Raw genomic sequence first — 25,329 nt, forward strand, 5'->3', positions numbered from 1 at the left:
ATCCTTGGAACAAAAAAATCATACATCATGCTTATATTCAGACTGCTAAGTGTTGATGTTAACCAGATTATGAAGTGTTTTTGGATAAATAACACACATTAATCAATGATTATGAAACAAACAAACAGTTAATTAGTTTTTAATTTGATGCAAATCTGGCTTTTAAAGGTAGTTTTTTCCAACTTTATGTTTCATCAATGCATATTCATGTCCATCTTATTAAAGTGATTCTGTAATAGAATTAACATGAGACATGCTTTTTCAGTATAAATGTAATCATTATGGAGCAGGCTCTTGGAACAGCTGGTGAGATGTATTTTAGTGCTGTAAATGTCTTGATGCAATTAACATAGAGTAACTGTTGACTTAAAAGCAGAGCAGCTGATAAACTAGTTCACGGTATTAACACTTTGACAGAAAATGATTACATTTAAATGTGAGGGAACACACAACAGCATCGCACTGGCACAGATTGGCTCTGGCAGGGACAAAGGATGGAATAATGACATCAAAATCCTGTTAGGCTTTTTTAGAAAACTTTTTTTCCTTGACCAGAAGCACATTCCAGACTGACTCACAGGCGGTTTCGCCATGCTCTCAGGATCACAAATGGCAAAGCGTGCTTAATAGCCATTTGTTGTGAATACATCTTTACCTTCAGCTCTGGTTCCGCATGGTTTTGTCATTATTCAAAGCTCGGGGGAGGGACATGACACCAGTAGACCTCTGCTCCCTGACAGACTAGCAACAGCTGGATGAGAAGGGGCGGTAGCCAGACAGTGGCATATTTTCCCCTGACCTCAACACACACACACACACGCACACAAAACTCCTCTCTCCCACTCTCTCTCTCTCACACACACACACACACACACAAATAATGAAAATGGTAACAGCTGCCCTAATTAGAACCTAAGAGACCCTAGACCTCATTTATTGAGCCTCTCTTACACAGTCAAAATTTGGCCACAGCATATGACTGCACTTTGAAATGTGCATATGGCATATGTAACATACATTTCTATGTATGTAGTCTTGTACAACACAGATAATTTACTTTCTCAGGAAGTCCCCTGGGCTCTCAGAGGAATTGGATTCCACACTGCATCAGTATTCTGAGTAATCTTCAGTGAGCTCTTCTTTGGAACCTTTTGCTTTGGGTCGCTCGCGTCTCATCGGGCCAAGTTCAAAGGCTGTGAGCCGAGATTACAAGTTTCTCTCCCTTCCTCTTAAGTCGTGTCGCCACTCGCGTCTCACTATAGTGTAACGCCGTGGAAATTTTCCACCTTGCTTCTTCTCACAACTTCTTTTGCCTGGCTGCAGAATGTGCGACTGTGTGACAGGAGGACATGAGAGCGTATCTGCTTAATGGGCTGGAGGCGGCTGGCAGACTTTCACCAAAGGTTGAAAGCCTGTTCACACACATATTTAATGCAAGCACACACAGGCACAAACAGAGAACTGATATCTAGCTGGGGAAGTGATAAGCCCTGACCAAGCCCTGTCCTCTCCTCCCCACCCCATCATCCTTCCCTTTTCCATTACCAGAGATTTGTCTTTTCCTCACGCAGTGCCGATATGTTTGTGGACGCTGTGGCAGCACGGCCCAAGAGGTTGGTTTTAGGGAATTGTGCATATTTTATGAACTGCCGCTCTTTGAGTTCTTGTGGAGGGAGTCAGGATTGGGCAGAGGGAAACAGAGTTTAAGATGAGAAGTGGGAGGGTGGGGAGTCGTGTTGCAGGGATAAGACTCGGATGTGTCACCAGTGGCTTGATGATTAAGCTGACAAGCAGCGGGGAAACACTGAGGAAGACTGCTGAGCATCGTTAACCTTTTCTCCATCTTGCTACTCTCGTCTCTGTCTCTGTCACACACAAACACACACACACACACACACACACACACACACACACACGCACACAAACATACTCTCGAATCTCTCCTCTTAGTTTTCCATTTCTCTCCCTCTGTCAATTCCAATCCTCAGTGATACAAAGAGATTGAGGATAAAGTAGGTAAGTTGTAGAAAGTTTGAAGGCGAGAAACCAAGCCAGCCCATGAGGAGTATGAGATACGAGGTGCACGATAGTGCAGACACAGCAGAATCCGAACACAGCTGAGTCTTGAACAGAAGTGTCTTGCATTATTTAGGAGACATAGTCATGGCAAAGATATAGATGAATTTTGGCCTACTTTGATTTCCTGTCTAAGTGAGCTCTGTGTAATGGTTTTGCTGCCGGGGTGTTGTATTGAACTTTGTTTCTGAGTTTTGAGAGCTATATATTTGTTGTAGCTACATCTTATTCTATACCCTACATATATATTTTAATTCTTCTGAGCATTTTATCTAAACTAAAAAGTTCATGTCTGAATGTGTCTGGTAGAAAGCCTTGAGATTTTCACTTTCATTCACAGACACACACACACAGGCACACACAAACAGGCAGTAATGAATGATCGAGATCTTAAACAATGGCCTGCTGTTTCTTCTCATCCTGGAGACGTGTCTTGCACACATGCCATTGTCTTTCTGCCCTTCTTCATAAACAGATATCCTCCCATTCCCCCTTCCCGCACACGCACTCGCTACGTGTACGGAAGGAGAAACTGGAAGGAGAAAGGAAACAATGGGGCTTCATAATGTTGCCTGTCTCTAATCAGCTTTGCCATGCGGGTAAACACAGATAAAGAACTTGGCAGTGTGTCCTGAGGCTTTGTTATCAGCTGCTAGCAACTTAACTGGATGTGTACGCCGGTATGGCTCAACACAGGAAGCCAAAGTAGCCAGGTAGCAAACTGTGGATGGCACTTGGCCTCTTCTAGTATTATTTTTACCTCTACCCGCCCATCCTCTTTTTGTCTTTGCTTTCTCCTTGTGTCTGTCTCTGCACATCCTCACCTTGTCTTCCTCTGGGGCAGTTGGAGGATCCGGGGAGGAAATGACAGGGAATGGGACAATGGAAGGGGCCGTGTCAGCTTCCTGCCATCGCCTGGAGTCTTCTTCCCCAGTTACAGCACTTCAGGCTGTGTCATCAGCAGTCAGACTGGTGGGGGGACAGCACAAACTTGTTTATTTTTCTATACAAACACAGTAATGGAAAGAATAGAGCGAGAGGAAGAAACAGGGATTCTGTGCATGTCATTAAAACAGCCCCCCAAGGGAAACAGTCACGTTTATACAGTAGCATCTATTTTAAGAAAGACTTGGATTGCATTTATCTCCCCCTAAAATGTAAGTGTCACTTCCTTCTAGAGAGATGTATCACCATTTCAAAAGACCCTAAGCCCAGAAACCAACATACCAACAGAAAAAAAAATTGCAGACATACTAGACCACACATTCATTTTTATTTTCCAATCAATTCCTGCCCTGCAAGACAAGAATTTCATATCTCCTGCCGAGACACAGAAACCAACAGCAAATTGAAATTTATCTTCTGCGTTGCAGCAATATCTGCTCCTCCGTTATCTTCACCAGCCGTGTTCCTTAACCTTGTATTAAAGATAGCTCTGTTGGAGAAGCATTCTGGCAGCTGAGAAGGGGCTCAGGAAAAGAAAAGTTCAGTTAGGAATACCATCAGATGGCATTTATTTAACAATAGATTCTGATTTATTTAACTCCTTTTGCTCTCTTCATATGAAATTTGATTCTCAGTGGCACTTACTAAATAGAAGATCTGAAATCTTTAGCTGGGTGTAGCAGGGCTTGTGGCATGTGCACATCATCCAGATATGACTCACAAGGAGCTCACGGAGGCAACATCCTTAACACACACACACACACACACACACACACACACTGAGGTCAAGGGCACACACTGGGGGCAGAGGATGATAAGCTGAGATGAGTGTTTGGCATCTTCAGGGCTGTGTGCCCTTTCTGGAGCGATTAGTCAAAGTCCAACTGTCTAATTAATGATGCTCCAGCAATCAGGACATGTCATCTTCTTAACCAACTAGGGGTAAAAAACACATTCAAGAAAACAAGAGATCGCCTGCCTGCTGCTCACTTTATTAGTGATGGAAGCAGTGCGTACACTTGTGGGACTAAGTGCTCCAACTACTCGTTACTTGAAGTCCAGCCCCCTCCTTTTCTTATTCTTCTTTTCATCTCTCCTTCCTGACAGTTCAAACTGCCTGGAACGCCTGGGCTAATATTGTGTTAGTGACTCAACCATTAACCAAAATAGTGGGTTGTCTGTGCCTGAGTCTCTTCTTCCTCAGCACAATGAAATACTTGCTCTGTGTTGTTGTAGGAGGCCGGGTGAAGGGTTGGCGAAATGTCTTTTATTTCCATTTTTCCATTTCGGACGGGGCTGGGAAGCTCGTCTTGGGAGGTCTGTTGGAGAAGGCAGCCAATTTGCTATCAACTGAGGGGTGTCAGTCAAAGCTTATCGATCAGGCTTTTAACTGCGGCTCCTTCAATGGCAAAACATGTTAATGTTATTGAGCTGTGTGGAGATGTGAACAACAGCGAAGTACGTGGGTGGGCGGTTGGACTGGTAGGAGGGTAAGGTGTGTCTCTCTCTCTCTCCTGCCGTCTGTTTGGCCAAAGAAAGCTGATGTGGAGACAGCAATGAGCTCGGCATGAGAATAGGAGGAGGAAGGGAGGGAGAAAGAAAGAAAAAGAAGGCAGAGGGGTCAAAGGGATTTACTGCCAGGAGCCTAGCATTTCAGGTAATGGATATGCTTGTATTGGTGTAAACCAAACCTGCTGTTTTTCTTCCAGCATGGCTGAGGTGAAAAAACAACAAAGGTGTAACTGACTGCAAGTCTGAGGGGGATTAATAGAAAGTTGATATTTCAACACCTCGGGCTAAACATAAGATCTCAGGTGTACACTTGGACACGCAGAAAGCGGTTGTGTGCGTGCATGTGTCATTGTGTGAGTGTAGAGTTGCAGATGGGAGGGGGTGGTGTATGAGGGTGAGGTAAGGAAGGTGTACAGTGGGAGGCTTTTCTGCCTCTGCCACATTCCTGTGAAGCTGCAGCAAAGAGGGCAAGTGCACATGGCTAAGTGCTTCCCAAGCTGGCTGAGGTGAACCTAACACCCCTCCTGGAGGAAGCAGCCCAACCATTGTTCCAGCACATTGCACCCGTCTGACTGAGGCATCCTAGTGCTGTGCAGATCCCAGGGGGCTGGAAAGAGAACGAGGCAGCGGAGGAGAGGGACTGATTGTTCCCTGCTCAGACTATCCACAGATGGGGCTACGGCACAGGATGCTGGCTGTTTGCTTTAGAAAGTCCCAGGCGTTTGCTTTGCAGTCGCGGTGTATAGAATGCTCTGGGGGATAGAGGAGAGGAGAGTGCCAGTGGAGACAACAGCAGGGGAAGGGAAAGAGAGAGTGGAGGAGAGAGAAAGAGAAAGAAAGGGATAGAAAAAGGACCTTGCCTAATATGATGCCAGTGTGAATATAGTGTCAGTGCCAAGAAGGGAAGACAGATGATACAGCCATACAATGATAGGGTAGTTGGGCGAGAGAGTGCTCAAGTCCTCCCCTGTTTCCAAACAGAGACATATAGCGCTGGAGATAATGGAGAAGGGAGGGAGAGTAAAGAGAGTAAGCGAGGAAGGGGAAAAAAGGAAGGGATGAGATGCAGGGAACCTGGGCTGCATCCATCATGTGGTTTGGTGCAGAAGCCATTTGTACCTATTGTTCTCCATAATTTGTTTTCTCGGAGCCTGCAACGGGAGGGGTGAAGGGGAGAGACAAAGCTACGGCAGCCATTTATTTTTGCGCTAATTACATAAGTGAGACAGCATAATTAGACGTATAGCTAAATAGACAATAGGCTGAGAGAGAGATGCACACAGGGAGATAGACAGGGAGGTGTACATGAATTCAAATAGATGAGAGGCATGGCCCTCTCTATTTCACATTCAAGAGTGCGAGGGAACGCGTTAAAAGAAGTAAAGGGGATGGAGACGGATAAAGGGAAAGGAAAAGGGAGAGTAAAGGAGATGGGCCGATGGAAGGGATAAAAGATAAGAGGGAAGGAGAGAAAAGCCCTCTTCACAGACTGCACTTTGAGGTGCGGCCCAATGCTGCTGGAATAGTCACCTCATTTAATACACCTGCTCAGCGGGAGGGGATAGCGAGATACGAGGAGATGTCGTAAAGAAAAAGAGAAAAGGGCAAAAGAGAAGAGAGGAAAGAGGTGGCAGATCTCATCTCTGCTTCTTCAGATCAAAGGCAGAGAGTGGCTACAGAAAGCTGTTTGTTGTGGCTTGTTTGGGAGGGTCTCTGTCTGTTTGGGGTCATGGTTTGACCTGGCCTGCTATTTTGTTCAGGCGGCATTGCACTTCAACACCAGCCACATGCCGAAACCTTGAAGGTATCACATTCTACAGGGCCCGGGGTGGAGTTTCTAGAGAGAACTTGTGATGCTGAGGGACGGCGAAGCTGCAGGAAAGCTGACGAGAATTTGTATGATGATCCCTGTCCGTCTCCATTCAAACATTCCTCCAAATTTTGCCGGCATCAAATTTGAGAGAGAGACAGAGTAAGTGAGAGATATAAGAAAGAAGTAATCACGGGCCTCCATGTTGCTTTCTATTGTTTACTTACCTGTTTTCCGGCCTGTCTGTGAAAGGCATACTTGTCTGCTGCAGAGCTGTATACACGCTTCTGCTCCACTTGCAATGGGAAAGGAATCTATCGCCTATTTTTAGTTGTTTTTCCTGTGTTTATAAAACCTGCATACACACAGTAATTTTGGTGGAAAAAGTGTACAAGAGAGACAGAAGTTAAAACCAGTACAAAGATTGTATCTTTTCAAATAACTGAAAAAGGCCATGTTTGATGTTTAGTTGCCGAATGTTCTGACTGTGCTAATGCAGTTGTGCATCTGCTCAGGTCCACATGTAGGCGGTGCGTGGGTGTGTTGAGCATGTCACCAGTCTTTCAGGACTGTGATACAGGGGAAGATAAATAGGCCCTTAATGAAGCCACTCAATCACGAGCCAGTTAAAACAGCTGACCAAAGATTGAGAGGCAGTCAGGCCTGATTGGAGGCCTATTGAAGCTGGTAGAGGGAAGCTCTTGAGCCGTCACACTTTAGATTAGCCATTCACTGCACTATAGACCTCTGGCCTAACTACTCTTCTTTCTCTTAACAGTCCTCTGACACACTATAGTATAGCTGGAGTCAACTCCTTGATTGTGCTGGGGAGTTCTTTAAAAGCCAATTTAAACTCAGTCCTTTGTTTAACTCCCCAGGAACTCAAGCTGGGACATATTGTGTTGGCTGTGTGTGTGTGTGAGTGTGAGTGTGTGTGTGTCTTTTATTGGGCCGAGGTTTAAGTTTTGTGTGAGCTGTCTTTGAGCATGTGATGTTTTGTTAAAAAGAACTGGGCGTATCTCAGAACTGGCACAGACTAGTTTTTTGGGTGAAAGAGAGGGTGCATGAGAGAAATCAATGGCCCAATTCAACCTATTACAGCCATGACTGTTGCTGTAATGGTGTGGAAATGGACAGTGGTCATGTGGATCCCTTTTATACCTCCAGGCTCGGATCACAACTGAGGCTCCGATTCATTTCCTCCCCAGCTTTGATTAAAAAAAAGTACTCTGAGGATTTCAAAGACTCTCACATGATGGTGACGAGAGAAGAGATCCTTCCGTTTTGTGAAGCGGATGAAACCCCCATTCTGCCAGGTTTTGCCGAGGGACAAGCATAACACTGGGCTGCAATTTTCCTCGACAAATAATGACTCCTCTAGTCCTCTCTCCTTCCAGCCTTTGCCTCTTTGATCCCAGGTAATGTGTTAACAAGCAACGGGTTCATGGAATACCCATAACATTAGTATGTGTATTCGCGCTGAGGTGTGAGAGTGTGTGTGTGTTTGTGCATGTGGAGCTTCATGTGTGTTTTCACACCAATTAATTAATTCCTTTATGTGCCTGCTGAGGTGACGATGGCCTGTCTCTTGCAGGGCATTGCTTTTTTTTCCCCCTTCTGTGTCAGCCTCCACACATGATGGCCAGGGCTCTAACACATTAATGAGACCAGTCTAATTAGTGCTTGTGGTTCCATATAGGGGACCCCAGAAACCACAGCTCCATTGTGAGTTGTCCTTATCAGGGGACCACTCAAAAGACAGAGGACCCACTGCACCAGTGAGAAAGTTCACACATACAGGGAGACCTGCTTGGACTCACACTCAAATTAGTGTCCTGGTTAATTGGGATAGGAGCACAAAAAAAGGAGCGGTCGTATCTTCTGTTATATGACCACTGAGGTTCAGCTGCTTCCCTCTGGTAGCGTTCCTCCCGGAGGGCGATGCAGAAAAATGATTTTGCTCTCCTTCATCCCTCTCCCTCACTCCAGATAATTCAATCTGTTCAATATCAAATAATCTCTCCCAATTTTTCAGCCTATTTTAACCTTATCGCTCAAACAGCTACCTCTGGGGGATGAGCCTCGTTCCACCTTGTTAAAAAAAGAGGGGGGGAGAAAGAAAAGGGAGAGGTAGCCCAGGAAAGAAGGATGGCAAATAGCTCTCTGAGGAGTGCTTTTAAAAAGCCTCTGTTTGCCGTTCTCATGGGCCATATGTGAAACAGCCGCCAAATAGATTGAAACAGAGAAGAATAGTAAAGATAGAGAGATACAGAGGACGATAAAGGAAGATGGAGACAATCTGCAAAAAAAAGAGGGGAGCGTAGGTGACGTGAGTTGTGGTACTTAAGGTCTGGGGCTCTAACTTGTGTCCCACAGCACTTAACATGCCCCTAGCCATCTCTCCTGGCAGTTAATTAGAATCCAATAAGGTTGCCGCCTGTTGGTCATTGTTCCTCCAGTGTGTTTACCCTTTCCAGAGGCTCCATTCGCTGCTTAATCTGCCGAGAAGCTGAATGTCAATAGGTCAGGCCAAGACTCCAGAGCCTTGAGAGAGAGGGAGACAGGACGAAGGGGGAAGGAGAGAGGATCAGGAGGATGAAGGAGAGGGGTCATTTCTCGCTCTCTCCCTTCCCTCTCAATATTTTCCTCTGCTGTTTCCATTCTAGTTGTTGTTTTTTTCCCCTCCTCCCTCCCTCTTGTGTCTCCTCTTCTCTTCTTTTCTTCTCACTTCTAATCCGTCCTCTTGATTGTTCTAAGCTGCTTTCAGCCAGCCCCTGGGAGGGTGGGGGGTTTTGGAGTCTGTTTTAATTAAGATTTAAAAGACGACTCCCTCAAGAAGGGAGATTTAAGAGCAGGATGGACTGAGCAAAGTAAATGAATGAAGGTAAGACAGATTGTAGAGAGGGCTCAACAAATATCAGAAATCGGTAAAAAGGAGAAAGTTAAAAAGCTATTATTTTACACACGTAGATGCGCGCGTCGCACACAACCACACATTCACACAAACGCAGCCAGACTCTGAGGCATTCGAGTGGCTAAGCCAAATGGGATTTTTTTTTTTTCCATTTGTAATCAAGCGGCACAATCTATATAGATTGATCTCAACTTCCTGTGATTCATACCATATCCTGCGAGGGTGATATGGGATCAGTGGTAGCCAGCAGGCAAGCTGAGGGAGTTATCTCCACACTCTGTCTAATGATCGATCATCTCACCAGATGGGCTTAAGAGCCTGTAACGCTCCACTTGTTTATCACAGCCCCAAACCTGAGGCCTCTCCGTAGATGTGACCTGCAAAGAAAGTCTTGTTTTGCAGACAGACAGGTAGGATGCACGAAAGAGAGAAAGGAGCTCAAGAGACACGTTTGAAAAGTTGAAAGTTTGCTTTTGTTGTCTGCGTAGTATGACCAGACATGTGGATAGGAGCTGCAGTCATTTCCTTGTGTGATGTGGTTCTACTTGGGTGGTAATGTCACCATCGCGGAGGCACTAGACGGTCCCTTAATTAACAGGCTTATCACACTAGGACAAAAGGGGATTTCTCTGTAAGAGTCTGGCCATCAAAGATACACATACTGTTGTGGTCCGGCATGACTTAACGTCTACCCTGCAAACAATGTGTTGCGGACAAAGTGTGTGTCCATCTGTGTGTGTCACTGCAGCCCCCAGAAAAGGCGCGTGCTGCATGTTTGGTAAAACAGTCACATATCACACATCTGCCCCTACTGCAAAGCGTACATTCTTCATCCAGACTAAAACCCCCAAAGAAAGCACACCCAAAAAACCAAGTGCACAATGAAGTGTTTAAGTTTATCAAACCAGAGACTTTTGTGCAGCCGGTAAGGTGTTAAAGGCCAGGCAAGGGTCAGGAGCCCAACCCACACCATTCTACATCCCAACACACTGCCACCATATGTCCAGAGTTTCACAGTCAATGAGACTACCCACCCAGCATGACAAAGACCTATTCACACCCACTTGACTCTGAGGTAATCTGCAATGCCATGGTATGATTAGGACAGAATGCAGCACTGGTCCAAGCAGTGGCCGTTTTGAGAAAAACAATGCGCCAGAACGTACGGAGGAGTAGAAGGAGTGTTAGGGGAAAGGGTACGGAGACAAAGAACTTTACAAAGCAGTTTGAGAGGATAAACGCAAGCATGATCTTGCCCTCAGCTTGCTGCAGCTCCACCGCTTGCCTCCATCAAAGCCCCATGAGATTCCCCCAGCACACTCTGCCTCCGTCACTCACAACTCTGTTAATAAGGCCAGCAGTAAACGCCAGGAAAGATATGCAGGGATGAAAGATCTTTCTCTCATGTTCTCGCTTTGAGGATGTGTTTCCGGGTGTCAAGGGGGGGGTGGGTAGGGAAAATGCAGCTTTATAGGGTAAGGCTGCATTTTAATAGAAACAATAAACCCATCCGCTTATAAAATCAGGTTTTGTGTCCCATATCCTGTTGTGTTGCAGCTCTGGGGACTTTTAGAAGATACGAAAAATAAGCCCCCACCTCTGCTAAGCTAAAGGTATAGGAGAAGCCCATGCCAAAGAATAAAGTGTGCGGAAATCCTGGGGGAGGGATATATCACACATATATTCTTTCACCGCAGCGATTAATATCCGGGAAAAAAAGGTCAAACTTGACTTGAAACGGTCCAGTATATCACAGTTACATTCGGAGCCTGCATTTCATACATCAATCCCTGCTGTGATGTCTCATCAGCCTGGTCACACAGGAGAGACCCACACCGCACATTATCAAAGATTGATGGGGTGTCCTAGTTAAAGATGGGGGGGAGGAGAGATGACTGGTTAAAGAAGGGAACCTTGCGTCACCCTCTGCCTTTTCAGGGGTGTTGACTGTGGGTCGCGTGGCCTTTTGCGGCCCAAGGCAAACATCATCACTGTAGTTGGCAAATGTTGTGCCAGGCTTCACTACTGCGCGACCTAAGGACCTGACCCCGAGATATATGGGGGGGGGGGGGGGGTTTGCAAATGCAGCCTTTTGAGGTCAGTGCTCTCACATAAGATGACACCGGCTGACTCAGGAAGCTCAAGACGAAGGGCTGAGTCTTCCATCTCCTCCCATCCGCCCTCTCCCTCATCCTCCTGTAACGGAAGACAAAACAAACTGACAGAACAAACAGGCAGATTATCCTAAATCCTTTTTTCTCTAACACACAACCTAACCGTCTCTTATATCCACTGTTCACCGTCATACTACCCGTTTCTTGAGTGCTTGCTTAATAATTAATTGATTAATTAGTTCGCTCATTAATCATTTATTCATTAATCATGGCCTGATTTTTCTAGAGGAAGCGGCGCAATCTGAAAAAACCCTGACTTCACATTTCACTCTAATTATGCTCCTTTACTAATCAACGCTTAAGAAATGGAGTTTCAGGAAATTAGTTTCCCCCTTCCCTTCTTTTTCTCAACACAAAGCAGGATGTATTGAGGTCGGCAGGTAACATTCTTTCCCTCCCTTTCTTGTGTTCTGGAAGCTCTTAGTCATCAGTAATTTTAAAGGAATGATTCAAGTTACAGGCAATCTGATGAGCGGAATAAAAATTTGACGTTAAATTAAAACTCGCCTTTTCTCCACCTCCAGATGAAACGGGGAAGAGAAATTCTGGTCACAGACTAACCACAGACATTGATTAATAAATGGCAATTTGAAGGCCGTTTGTAAGAACAGAGAGGCGGCAGCATTGTGAATCACACACTTATTGTTTTCACGGGATCCATGGCTCTCCTGGGAGAGGAGGTAATTTGTTTAATCGCCAGGAGTTATGTTCTCTGGACGGAGAGATGGGAAGATAGGATAGCTCAGAAATATCTCCTGTAATGTGGAGCGAGCAGGAGAGGAGAAACATTTTAAACAGGTTTAATTGGAAGTGTTTTTGTGCCTTTGTGTTCCTGTTGGATGCAGAGTTCACAACACAGCTCAGCTGCTTCCTCTGAAGGGGCTCTTGTCAGCTGCTGACAAAAAAGAATTATGCATCAAATTAAAGAGGGCTCCAGTGAAATGGAGGCAAGTCGGGCATTAACCTCTAAGCTTTAAAAAGCACACATATTAAGCAACACTAATGAGACTCTCATTGAGCGCACTGTGTTTTATATTCAAACACACACAAAAGCACGGCTTTGACTTCAATGTGGCATTGCTGCTTCTGAATGAGGTTGTCTCTCTTATTCATCTCACCAGCAGCAAACACTGAAGTAGTGAACAATAGCGTAGATGGCCCTTTTACTCTAATGAGATGCATACATTTACAACATTACCACCCTCATTAAAAAATAATAATAATAAAGGGAAAAAAAAGTATTAATTATGAAACGCACTACTTCCTATCGTGAAGAGCCAAGGGGGTCTCCACTGGGCTCAATTAGGAAGAGTAGGCCGCAAATCCCTAGACTAAATTAATTGACACCCCAGGGCATTAGGCCCAGAGTCCCAGTACAGAATCTATGTAGAGAATTCCTTTGTTTTCATTTCCACCGCCTTTTAGAAAAAGCAAGAGATGGAGGCAATTTTAACATGATCTCTTCATTGTTTTATGGATTTTTAATCTATTATTTATTTATATATTGTTTGTTTACTTGTCACGTCTGCAGCCGTGAATGAAAAACCATACTTTTTCTTTTTTTTTTTAATTCCTGCCCCATCTTTGAGATGCCTCTTCGTCACATGTTGCGCACCATTGCTGTTTTATCCACCATGTCAGCTGTTGTGCACACACTAAACCAGGGCTTTTGCAAACAGCACAAGAAGTTAATGATTTAAAAGCACAGTAAATTATACTGAAAGCCCTTCCATCCAAACAGTGGGGAAAGAGGGGGGAGGGAGCTGGAGAGGGAAATTGGGATACAGAGACAGAAAGAAAAAATGAGTGAGAGAGAGAGAGAGAGAGAGAGAGAGAGAGAGAAGCAGAGGGGGACAGAAAAGGGCTGGAACTGTGACACAGATCCAGCCAGCAGCTGTCTTGCAGTGAAAACACCAGGGGGTAAGGAGGAATGACACGAAATGACAAGACTAGCTCAATCAACATCTTGTCAACACTGCTGGCTGATGTGTACAGACAATTTCATACCGCCACCACTGGCTCCCTCCCCTTTTCTCTCTTTTTTTATATGGCTTTTTATTTCCTGTCCTCCTGCCAGCCAGCCAGTCACTTGCTATCTGTCTACATGGAGTCAGCTCTCAGCTCTTTGGCTGTTGGCTTCAGAGTGGGGGAGCTGTTTAAAAGCTGTGCTAGAATTATACTCAGAGAGATGCTTCTGCCCACTAGAAACCCTAAAGATATGGGACTGTGACAGTGAGTGTGCATCAATGTGTGTGCGGCAAGTGTGAGGAGACGGTATAAGAATGAGTGTATTTATGGCACATTGTTGGGCACTGCAGCACAGTGACTGCGCGAACCATTCACATGCACTCACACACTGACTATGTCACATCAGCACTCTTGGTCTCCCCCCTCCACAGCCTCCTCCTTTTTTTCCCCCTCCCTTCTTCCCCTCCTTGTATGCATACCACTCTATTACTCTATCCACTGCATCTGTTGTAGCAGGTACCCGGGGAGAAACTCTGCCGCTGCTCGCCCATGCGATCAGCCTCACTGCTGCCCTGATGTGTGCAGTGCCCTATTCCAGCAGAGAAAAACCTCGTGGTGACAGCCTTGGAGACAGACTGATTACAGCGTTCCATCAATCCCCTCTCATGGCCCGCTCCTTTGCAATTGGAAGCTGACAGGAGCCCACTTTTTCCATTTTTACCTTACCTCAGTTTTTTCCGGTCTTTCTAACATGTAGTGGCTCTTTTTTTTTCTCTTCCTGTTGTTCCCCTTACCCTGCTGTCTTGAGTGTTGTGTTGACAAGCTGACACAAACCCCTGTGATTTTCACACCAGGGATGCAGAGAGCGAGAGAAAGGGACAGGGGATACAGGATGGAGGAGAGGAAGAGATGGGGAGAGAAAGTGCAAGGGAGAGGCTGGCAAGAGATGACAGCTGACACGGAGTCTGGAGAAGCAGAGTGATGGCAGAAAGAGCCATGGAGAAAGCAAATCAACAATTAGTAACACCTTACATAACTCTCAAAGGGGGGCCTCGCTAGGCATTGATTTCAAGGATCACGGCTCACTGACTGTAGACATATGAGTGATAAACAGAGGAATGAGAGGATGGGGCTGGATTGTAGAGGAATGGAAGAGAATGCCCTGGGTGGGGGTATCAGCAGAGCAGCAGGGGGGGCTGGGTGGATGAGTGGGTCCACTCTCTAAAAAGGGTCTAGGTCTGAGCCAAGATTTTCACAATGGAATAAAGGCTGAAAGGGGAGGCTAGGAGGATTAAACTCCAGCAAAACAGCTCTTAAAAAGCTGTTAGACTGCAATTTGGGCACAAAAACGCAGAGTGGGAGAAAAGATAGTGAGAGTGGGTGGGTGGGAGTGCAGCTGGAATGCAACGTGGGAGAGAAAGGATTGAAGAGAGGCCGGGACACACTGAGGTATGAGAGAGAGGCCATCTGCAGAGGCACAAGCAGTTCGCATCGGTCCAAGTCAAAGAAAAACACAGAGGTCCCACACACACACACATACACACAGTTCATGTGTTGGTCGCCGCACTGCCACGAGTCGGTGGGTGGCATTAGTCCCCTTCAAACCCTCAGAAGTTCTGTAGAAGTCATGGTAATGAGCTTAGTAGCCAGATCAAACATGAGATGGGTGCAGGGTCCGCTTTGGGACATACTCTTTGGTTCAGCTACCTCAGCACTACTATCTGTTTGTACACACACACACACACACACACACACACACAGGCACACACACGGGCACAGGAAGGGGAAGACAAAAGAGCCTGACTCAAAACAAAGGGATAATAATTCCATACAGAGAGAAATGGAGCTTGCATTTTCCAGCCCGATTTAGAAGCCTTATCTAGACAAGGCACAATGGATGGCATTTGGGGAAAGGGGTTGTTTATTCCAAGCTTGACACTTTTTTGCCAATTGCCTTGTTTTGTGCTGGGGCTCTTTTTTTTCGGGTCTGTTTTTCCTCCTCATTTTCTCCTCTCTGGCTCTTATTGTGGAAAACTCAACATCAGCTGGGTGCAGGATTCTGCCTCCACCACCGGGGCAAAAAAAAAAAGTAGATATCAGGCGCTATTTTTTAACATTTTGAATTATTACTGCACAGAGCAAATTGTCCAGTCAAGTTGAGAGCACTTATATTTATAGACCCCACAGGACTAGATGTTGCACTCTTTGCACTGGATGGGAATGAGGACATGGAATAAAATCAGGACTAAAATAGGGACTCTCTGTGAACGCAGCTCAGAGCCTCTTAGAGGGAATGAACATATGCAGTTGAGTGTCATTGTAACAACACGAGGAAATGGACAGAGTGCATCGCCTGAGCGGTTACAAACAAGAGTCTGGTATTATTTTATGTTTTATTTGAAGGAGTCAACTTTTTGAATGCTGGGTTGAAATGATTTATGGCCTGGTCTTTTCTTCGTTTTTGTCAGATTACCAAAATGGCGTAAAAGATTATGACTGTGGTGACTTGGTAGTAAATGCACTGCACTGTGTGTGTGTTAGATCCCCATTTTATCTAAAGGTCATCTGCAGTGCCATTATCTTTCTCAGTCTTTAGCATCATGGCCGGCGCTTACACATACGCATTTTCAGAGTGCACACACACACACACACACGCACACACACACACACACACACACACACACACACACACACACACACACACACACACACACTCAGAGTGACTGGTTCAATCTAATTCTATCAAGGCAGATGTCCAGTGGTGGACGGATCATTGCTGACATCTGTCCATCTTTTCCTGATCCTTCCTGATGTCAGTGTATCCCTACCAGCTCAGATGTGGGAGAGAGAGAGAGTGCAGGCAGCACCATGGTCGACGCAAAGCTCTTTAATAGGTTATGTCCAAGTCGGAGGGGCTGTTTTTGCACTTAACTCCGACCATGTGACGGCGACAGCAAAGTCACTGTGTCAAAGTAACTGCTAAATGTGCCCTCCGGTGCCTGACAAGTCGCTTTCCCTATTAACACTGCCCCACCCTCCCCACTCATTCACACATTCGGATGCACACACACACACGGGCATAAACATACATAGCACAATTTTTAGACACAAACACACACTGAGCTCCCACAGTTGGGCAGAAATGCACACACACATAAACTTAGCCCCATGTGCATCCAGCAGCGTGAAATGATATTCCATTTTGAGAAATCCGGATTAAAATGTATCAGGCCAAATGTGTTTTGACCTTGTTACTGGGGAATGGAAAAGCGCACACACCCATACACACACACACTCACGCACACAGCAAAGGTAAGAAACAGAGTAAATGTTGCATTTTTTTGCAATGAGGTCTCGTAAATCTAAAATTTAACCGCCTTTAAAGTAACATTAAGCACGCCGCATGTGGTACAACTAATCTACACTGCACATATTTACCTGCGTAGCATTCGAGGCGACATGGTAAATAAACTCACATCCACTGCAGAAATGTTGGGATTTCAAGGGGGATTCAAATCTTTCTTTTCGAACGTGATTCAATTGCAGCCAACAGACAGACTCCTCATTTTGAATCTGGTGAAAACACTGAAAGCGATGGTGTTTGCGCGTATGCGCTTGTGTGTATGTGGCACTGCAGCAGCACACCAGGAACAAGTCTCCTCACACCCACAGCTCCCTACTTCTTCTGACTGCTTCTCCTCCACTGTTTCTTTGTCTGGTTCTGTTCCTCCCTCTCTCCCCGTCAGAAATGTATTCATGTAATTAAGCTGCTAATACACCGTCAAAGAATTGTCTAATTCAGCAAGGAGGAATTAAAGGAATCTGGCATGAGTCATTAGCCAGTCGAGATGTTCTGTTGAGCATTTTCAATAAGGGATCTGGAGAGCAATGAATCACTCATATGGTGTGAAGACATTCGCTACAGCACATACTCTGTACTCTATATTTGTACGCCTGCGTTTGTATGTGTGTGCGCATGTGACGTTAATTGCCATATGTGAGCGTGAGAAATCATATGTGGGTGAGGTAAAGAGAAACAATTGAACGCATGTAATCCATCCAAACAATCAACCAATGCAGAGAATTATTACCCATTGTAAACATTTTGATACTCTGGGCAAGATACTTAATTGCAATCAGTGTTTGTAGTGTTGCAAGTACAAAGAGCAAAATCCCAAACTCGCTCTGCAAGTGGAGGCAAATGAAAACGCTCAATAGCTCATAAAGGCAGAATGTTAGGGACAGGCGGGCAAACTGTGAAAACAGCATTTTTTGAAGGTATGATGGGAAAATGCCAGCCTTCGCTAAACGCCTAATAGCCTGAGCTAGAAGACGTTTCACTTCTCATTGACGCTCTCAAATTGGCCTCTTTTGATCCACAGTGCGTGACACACATACAGCCTACCTGTTTGCACCCACAGCTCAATAGGCTTTTCAGACACTTTGGTAAAATGATGCACAGGGAGATGTTACTGGTGAACCAACATGCATTGTTCTCTGATCTTTTTTTCTGTTCAGCTATCTATTAACATCTCCTCTGGCCCAGATGGAGAGTAAAAGAATAGGCGCATGTGAAAATGGGCTTTTTGGAGGCGGTTGTCGAGAATCACAGCGGTCTGAGCTGTGGAGGACTCACGTTCCTGATGAGCTCACTGTTTGGCGGCTTTAATTGTGCTGTTGGGTGACAGAGACGGGAGGGTGCAAAGGGAGAGGGGAGGCGAGGGGCAGGGTTCAGTCCATGGTGCACCCAGAGATGAAGTGGATAATTGAGTGCGGAATAAACACTGCCAACAACCTTGGAAGCCCCCCCTCTTCCAAAAGAAAGAAAAACTAGAGAGAATGGAGCTGGAAAGAGGGGGGGGGAGAAAAGGGGTGAGAGGGAGAGAGAAAATCCCAGCTACCCTCTGGGGGGAAAAGCTGCTATTGAAAAGCTATTAAACTTGCATTTAGCAGGATTGATTGGAAATGAAGAGGCCTATTAAAAGAGAGGGACAAGGGGACAATAGCGCGTCTCTGGCCGCCGTATGTTGCCCTCCTTTCAGCGGCTTTCTTTGCTGGGGGGGGGAGCAACCCTGTCTGTTTAAGCGCTCCCACCAGGAGAAGCAGTTCAGGGGGGGCTTAGCACTGCCTGAATAGAACCCTCTTTATCTTCCTCTGTCCCCCTTCCCTTCCATTCTCCACTGAGCAACAAAGAAAGAGAGAAGGAGAATGAGGGAAGGTTTTTTTTAAGTCCTCTTCCCGACTCAAACAGACACCCCACTTAGATAACCAACCAACTGCCTCTCTCCCTTTCCTCCTACCTTCCCCTACGGATTAGTTACCTCTGGAGTCTTGCCATCTTCCCCTGCCAGTAGGGTTTGTAATACTCAATCTTTAGCATAGTGGCACAAACAGTTGGAAGCGCGGATCCGTATTCACGCTGCGTTTCTGTATGCGTGTGAAGGCAGGCCAGCCAATCCTGTGAGACCGTGTGCCATGCTTAAACACAGCAGCAGAACGGCGGCAGGTGTCTCCGCTGACTTTCAGCAGGCTCAAACGGATGGGTCCCCCGGGAACTTTAATGGAGTTTTGATTGTTTAACATCCATTTTTACAAAAAGCACACTGAAAGAGTGGCAGATTTTTCTCCCCAGAAGTGTGTTTGCTTCATGTCAGCGAGCATATAACCATATGGTCTTGAGAAAGAGTTAAATAAGTTATGAGGCACAGCTGACTCTTCCTCTTAGAAGCCACATTTATGGAGGGAGAAAAAAAATATTTTCACACATGCTGGCCTTGTCCTTTCTCTCAGCGAGTGCCATGAAAACAAGAGAGTGAAGAGGCCACTTCACGGGAGTCTGCCCTCTTTCATACTTACTTTTTTCCACACCCCTTACAGTGCAAGTTTCCCTTATCTCATGCTACATCTCTGCTGGCACTGCAGAAACAGACTGCCATTACATTTTATGAAATGCCATTAGCGTTATTCTGCGCACCTATATGTTTTATAGCTATTTTGTGAATTTCAGTACGAGTTGTCCATCTACCATCATGAAAATATGATTCTCCACAAGACGTTTTATTCACATCATACTTTCTCTCTGTGTTCTCCCAGCAGCCACCCAAGCAGCCTACTTCTCCCAGCAGCCCCAAGACCAGGTGGTTGTATCTGGTCAGTCGGTGACTCTACCCTGTGTCATTGTGGGTTATCGGGGAATGGTACAATGGACCAAAGATGGCCTGGCACTGGGTGGAGAGAGAGACCTACCAGGTATTATCACTGACCTCTTATTTCTGTCTCTCTTTTCTCTGCTGCTTTCCGGTCGTTTATTGCTCTCTCTGTCTCTGTCTGTCTTGCCACGATCAATGCCAGGTCTCATTAGAAACCAAGTCTCTCTATGTCAACTGCTGGAGTTTTACGCAAATGAATGTTTAGAGAACAATGTACTGCAGACAGGTCGGCTGCTGCTGCACACACCGAACTTTAATTTGTTGTTTAGCATTTTAAGGGTCTTGTAGGAAGGTAGATAATCAATTGGCTTTTGTCACGCGCTGACATTTAAAATGTGTGGCAGACTAGAGGGAAGGTGGAGAGGCTTCCTCTTGACCTTAGCCACCCCATCTTTATTGTGTCTGTCTTTAAAGGACAGACTCCTCATGCAGCAGCCTTCACACGTGTTGCATTTCCAGCCTCACGCTGCTCTGCTAACACAACGGCTCAATGCCTGGCTCAGTGAGGTGCTGCTTGCTTTCATTTGTGTCTTAAAGAGCCTTGCCACGTTTCTCTCGCCTTTGTTCAAAGCACAAGTCTGTTCATTTTATAGTCCTTTCATTACGTGTTTGTTGTTGGGTGGTTTGTTTGTCTCTGACTCTATTCTCTGTGCTGGCTTCACGCAGGCTGGACGCGCTATTCCTTAATGGGCGACCCGCTATCAGGCGAGCACAGCTTGCTGATCGATTCGGCAGAGTTGGAGGATGACGCGGTGTATGAGTGTCAGGCTACACAGGCGGCGCTGCGCTCCCACCGTGCCAAGCTCACTGTACTAGGTAAGATACACAGCTCATGCATGATCCTCACAGCCAGCCCTTGTGCCAAGGCCTGCAGGCTGGCAGCGCTAGGGAACAATCAGGGGAGTGTCTTCATCACAAAGCACAGAAACATGGAGACAAATTTATAAATAACACATGTACAACACACAAAAGATAATCACATTTAATACACAACTTAACATAGGCGGATAAAAATACATCAAAATACTCTTCGATTTGCAATTCATGAAACAATCTCTTATCACCACTCAAAGATATCCCCACTGCAAATCTAGTTTCCTGGTTTAAATCATGTCCTGAAAGTCTAATTCAAACGAAGCAAGGCTCAGCCAAGAGATTTATCTAGAAAAAAAAAGGGAACCCCTCTGCTCTCAGTAGCGATAATCAAGACTGTGGACGTCGAGGATAATGTGATTGCTGCAGTCACAAATGACTTGCGTAGTCGCTTGAAAGTCAGGGTCTGCACAGTTAGCACATTTTACAGTGAGCCACAACATTTGTCAACCGCAAGGCGGTTTTTACATTAACATGATGTGAGTGATCTACTTCTTCACACAGACGTTCAGAGGTGGAGGGGGGGATCGGAAGCAGTGGGGGGTGGGGGTGAAGAGGAGGGCCAGGTCTTATGGGAATTGGAATCAGCAAAGCACTGCTGGCATCTGGTGGCATGCAGTGGGATATCACTTTGTTAATTAGTCCTGTCAATTGTCCGTATATTCACCTACGCGCAAGAATTAAAGGAAGAAAGGAGAATCAGAGTGAGCAGTTTCACAGGCACGGAGCTGCAGCTTATGCCACAATACAAAGCAGCTTTCAGAACCCATTGTCCTTGAATCTATCTGTTGCTATTAAGGTGTGCATTCTGAGTTCACTGAGGCAGGGTGACGAGCCGTACAGATAGGGTTGCCTCAGAAAGGCAAGCAGATTGAGATCACAAGCAGTACGGAGGAACATTTCAACTAAATGAATAGATTCAGAAAGCTCACCCGTGTTCATCAGCCCACCTTTCTATGTGTAGTGTCACTGTCAAAGCTTCACAGAGCAGTACAAAGCACTGCCCTCACCACATGCCCACACATAGCCGTACCAGATACCCATGTGGAGGCTGCAAAGAAAGTTGATAAAACTGTCTTTTTTTACATTTAATACACTCTGAAAGACCAAGGCTGTTGGTTCATGCACATTATATGCATTTCATAAGTATATACGGGAAATCAGGTGCATCGCTCAGGATCCTGCAGTTTATGTTTATGTGTGGACATAAGAGCATTAAAGAGAGAAGGGGGCTTTTTCTGTGCATGTGTGTGCACATGTCTGTATGTGTGTGTGTGTGTGTGTGTGTGTGTGTGTGTGTGTGTGTGTAAATCAATGTGGCCAGATGAGACCAAAGCAATCCTGCACAGTCAAAGGAGTCAACGGCGGGAGTGCAGTCAGGGGAATCGGCATGGAAATTAAAATCACCTAGCACTCGGATTCCATTAGTGTCCGTGCCGCGGCAGCGGAAGGACCTCTGACAATTCAGATACACACAGTGAAATTGGTTCGGTGGAGGGAGCGAGAAAGGCCAGCACAAACCCCATGTTTACGCCTTCTCATATTGGTTGGGGAGATAGACGCCTTCATCAGGGGTGGCACGCTTGGCTTGCCAGTGGTGCGTGCGAAACCATGCAAATAAATGAACAAATAAGCAATTCAGTTGAAACATCACTCAGCAACAGTAAGAGCAAATAGAGTAATAATGCTAGTCCCAAGAAAGGAAATAAATATGGTTGAGTCTGTTTTTCTTCCAAATGACAACTGTTCTCGGTCTTTCCTCCTGTCTGAAACTACACCTTGTTAAACAGACACATGGCCATAAGAAGATATTGTGTGCCTCTTTTGCTGTTGCGATATATTGATGCTGAGCTAAGAGCAACAGCGAGCTCAATAACAGTATGACTTGTTTGTGGCTCTGTGCTGGCCTGGAGCTGTAATGAGGTTTTTTTGTTGTTTTGTTTTGAGTGGTATGTTTGTTCTGCTTTACAGTTCCTCCTTCAGACCCTGTGGTGGAGGGTGGCCCTGTTGTACGTCTTAAGGCCCACACACCGCACAATCTCACCTGCAGAGCCTCGGGAGCCAAACCTGCTGCTGAGATCACCTGGTACAGAGATGGAGAGGTCATGGAGACTGCAATTTATTCCAAGGTACGGTGAGAACACATCTATGCCCAGCATTATCATTCAATCACTAACACCCACACAATATTACAACGCGTAACAGCGGGCAGAAATAAATGCAAAGCTATTCAAAACAGAAATATTTTCTCTTAGGGTATGATACTCCTCTTTCTCTTTTTATTTTTCTCATCTTTCTTCCATGGTCTCACAGTTTTTTCTTTCTATCACCACCCCTCTCTCGCACAATTTGTTCGCTCACTCTCTGCAGTCCCCCTCCCATTTTCACTCATGCCTGACCCCCCCCCCACCACCACCCCACCTCCTCCCACTCCTCTGCCTCCCCCCCTTCACTCACTAACCCCCTCCACCCCCCTTTGCTCGCTAATGCAGCGACACTACAGCATAACTGGAGCATGCCAAAGCTCAGACAGGCATGAGTGTTTCATACAGTAGAGTTTCTGCAGAGAAGAAATCACCCACAACAATGCAGAAACACAATAGGGATGCGCCAGAGCGTAAGCCAGCCACGGCTGGGAAAGTGTCACATTTTTCATGCTCTCTGACCACGCTAAACGACGCTAAACGCCACATTTAAGGAGGCGAGAGCCTGCAGTGAGAAGGGAGGGAAGAGGATTGAAGGGAGGGGAGGGCAGAGAGGAGAGGAGAGGAAAAGAAGAATACAGGGGGAAAAGAATATAGAGTTAACTAGTGAGATAGCTTTGTGAAAAACAGAGCATTTCCAGCATTAAGATATGAGACTGGGGGCAGAGAAAGCTTTGTCCTAGTGAGGGGTGGTGACAGCGAGTGATGTGATTTGATCTAGCATAAAAGTGCTTTTTGTGTGTCTGGCTGAGGAAGTGAAAGCCTGCGTCCATTGATTTGGCTGTCCAGGGAAAAGGCTCAGCTTGCCCTTGCTAAGATGTGTGACACTTCTTCCTCACTGTCACCACCCAAAAAAACAGACACACAGGCACCTTGGCCATCACTGTTTTTTTTCTTGTGTGTGTGTATGTGTGCGGATGGGGAAGAGAGAGAGAAAGTGAGAGAGCAGTGAGCCATATCCTCAGAATCTACACCTTTCCTCACTTAGGCGTATTGATTTCTGTGAGCAGTAAATAGATTTAAAAGATGATGACAAACAAGGAGCGCTGACGGGGAACACTCTCAGAAATGTGGGAACAGCACAATATCCCCTGCTGCATCATAAAATATATGATTTAACTGCCATGCCAAAGAACGGGATGGCAATTTTAATGCCTCACACATGAAAAAATAAGACTGCAGTGTCATAGAGATATTCCTAAGTGGTGCGAAAGCAAATGGCAAGTGACTTGCTTGTGCGCCATTGAGCTGATGCCCAGTTCTGTCCGTTTGTAACAGAGTCTCTCTTTAAAAGCATAGTTTGTAAACTGTTGCTCGGACGTCCGGCAGCATCTAACAGTTATTGTGCAACTTTGCAGTCACTGATGGAGGATGGGAAGAGGGAGACGGCTGTTAGTATGCTTCCAATCGTCCCTGAGGATAGCGACTCTGGGCGCACCTACACCTGCAGGGTTCTTAACCCAGCTGCCCCAGCTGGACGACAGACATCGGTCACTATCAACGTCCAGCGTAAGTGTCCCTGCATCAGCTTTTCTGCTTGAAGCAGAGTGCATGCTACGCACAGTAATCTGTAAAGCACATTTGATTCTGTTGCACCGTTAAAAGGTGAATGGTAGTAATAAGATTAGTAAATCCAATTTGTGTCAGTAACATAAAGGTTTGCCTTCTCACAGACCCTCCTTCAGTGACTCTATCAGTCCAGCCTCAGACTGTGACCGAGGGAGCCAAGGTTCTCTTCATCTGCTCTGCTTCGGCCAATCCTGAAATCACTGGATACAGGTATCCATCCTGCATTTTAATCTCAATTTTTCACTCGGATCCTGCCACCGCGCACGCAGAGCCAGCAGTATAAAATGATGATACAGCACAATCTCACAACAAACTCTAAACATTATATAGTGCCAACATGGCAACCAAAGTTAAGATGTCATCCAAAAAAAAAGCAGAACAAGCATGCAAGTGTTTCGTAGATTCATTGTGGGCTGCTTGATTGGCAGCGTTTGATTGTGATTGGCACCAGCCATGAATCGGCTAATAGCCACTTTGATACGCATGGCTAAGTACCTTCCCTGAACTAATGCAACTGTATAATGTGATTATTCATCTGTCCCAGGTGGTCCAAAGGAGGAGTCCCCATCTCTGAAGCAAATGGGGACAGCCTTGAGGTGACGGTGGACTACTCTTACTTCACAGACCCCGTCTCCTGTGAGGTGTCCAACTCTGTGGGCAGCACCAATGTCAGCACTCTGGTCGATGTCCAGTGTGAGTTTAATATATACAGTGTGGCTAGGCTGTACATTTTGAGCTTTTCTTGAGGTGCATGTTATTGTAAAAGCAGCCTCTTATTGATTGTAACTGGCTGCCTGTGTCGCTTCACCCTAGTTGGCCCCAGACTGCTGTCGGAGCCAAAGCCAATGACGGTGGACATAGGGATGGATGCAGCCTTTACTTGTGCATGGACTGGAAACCCTCCTCTGACCCTGGCCTGGACCAAGCAGGGCTCCAGCGTGGTAAGGCAACCAACACTAGTCACCACCTTATCTTGGCTGTAAAGCTTCAACACCACCCATCAACACCCTCCCTCCAGAGAGAAACATTCACACATGGCCTTGAGGCATGAATCCCTCACACTTTCCCCCCACAC

General features: G+C 45.9%; 1 protein-coding gene across 4 annotated transcripts in view; it reads left to right on the top strand.

Moving 5' to 3' along the window:
- Window positions 1-25,329, top strand: part of kirrel3l (kirre like nephrin family adhesion molecule 3, like) — a 74,716-nt gene that overhangs the window by 42,127 nt on the left and 7,260 nt on the right. For 3 of the 4 annotated variants that reach the window (XM_049584597.1, XM_049584600.1, XM_049584601.1), the window contains exons 2-8: window positions 19,493-19,648; window positions 20,275-20,424; window positions 22,453-22,610; window positions 24,044-24,194; window positions 24,359-24,464; window positions 24,799-24,947; window positions 25,068-25,195. In XM_049584597.1, the coding sequence (XP_049440554.1) occupies window positions 19,493-19,648; window positions 20,275-20,424; window positions 22,453-22,610; window positions 24,044-24,194; window positions 24,359-24,464; window positions 24,799-24,947; window positions 25,068-25,195 (998 nt within the window). The remainder of the gene's footprint in view (window positions 1-19,492; window positions 19,649-20,274; window positions 20,425-22,452; window positions 22,611-24,043; window positions 24,195-24,358; window positions 24,465-24,798; window positions 24,948-25,067; window positions 25,196-25,329) is intronic. The other variant, XM_049584599.1, reaches the window with a different exon arrangement.

This window comes from Epinephelus fuscoguttatus, linkage group LG8 (genome assembly GCF_011397635.1).
Source record: "Epinephelus fuscoguttatus linkage group LG8, E.fuscoguttatus.final_Chr_v1".
NCBI lineage: Eukaryota > Metazoa > Chordata > Actinopteri > Perciformes > Serranidae > Epinephelus > Epinephelus fuscoguttatus.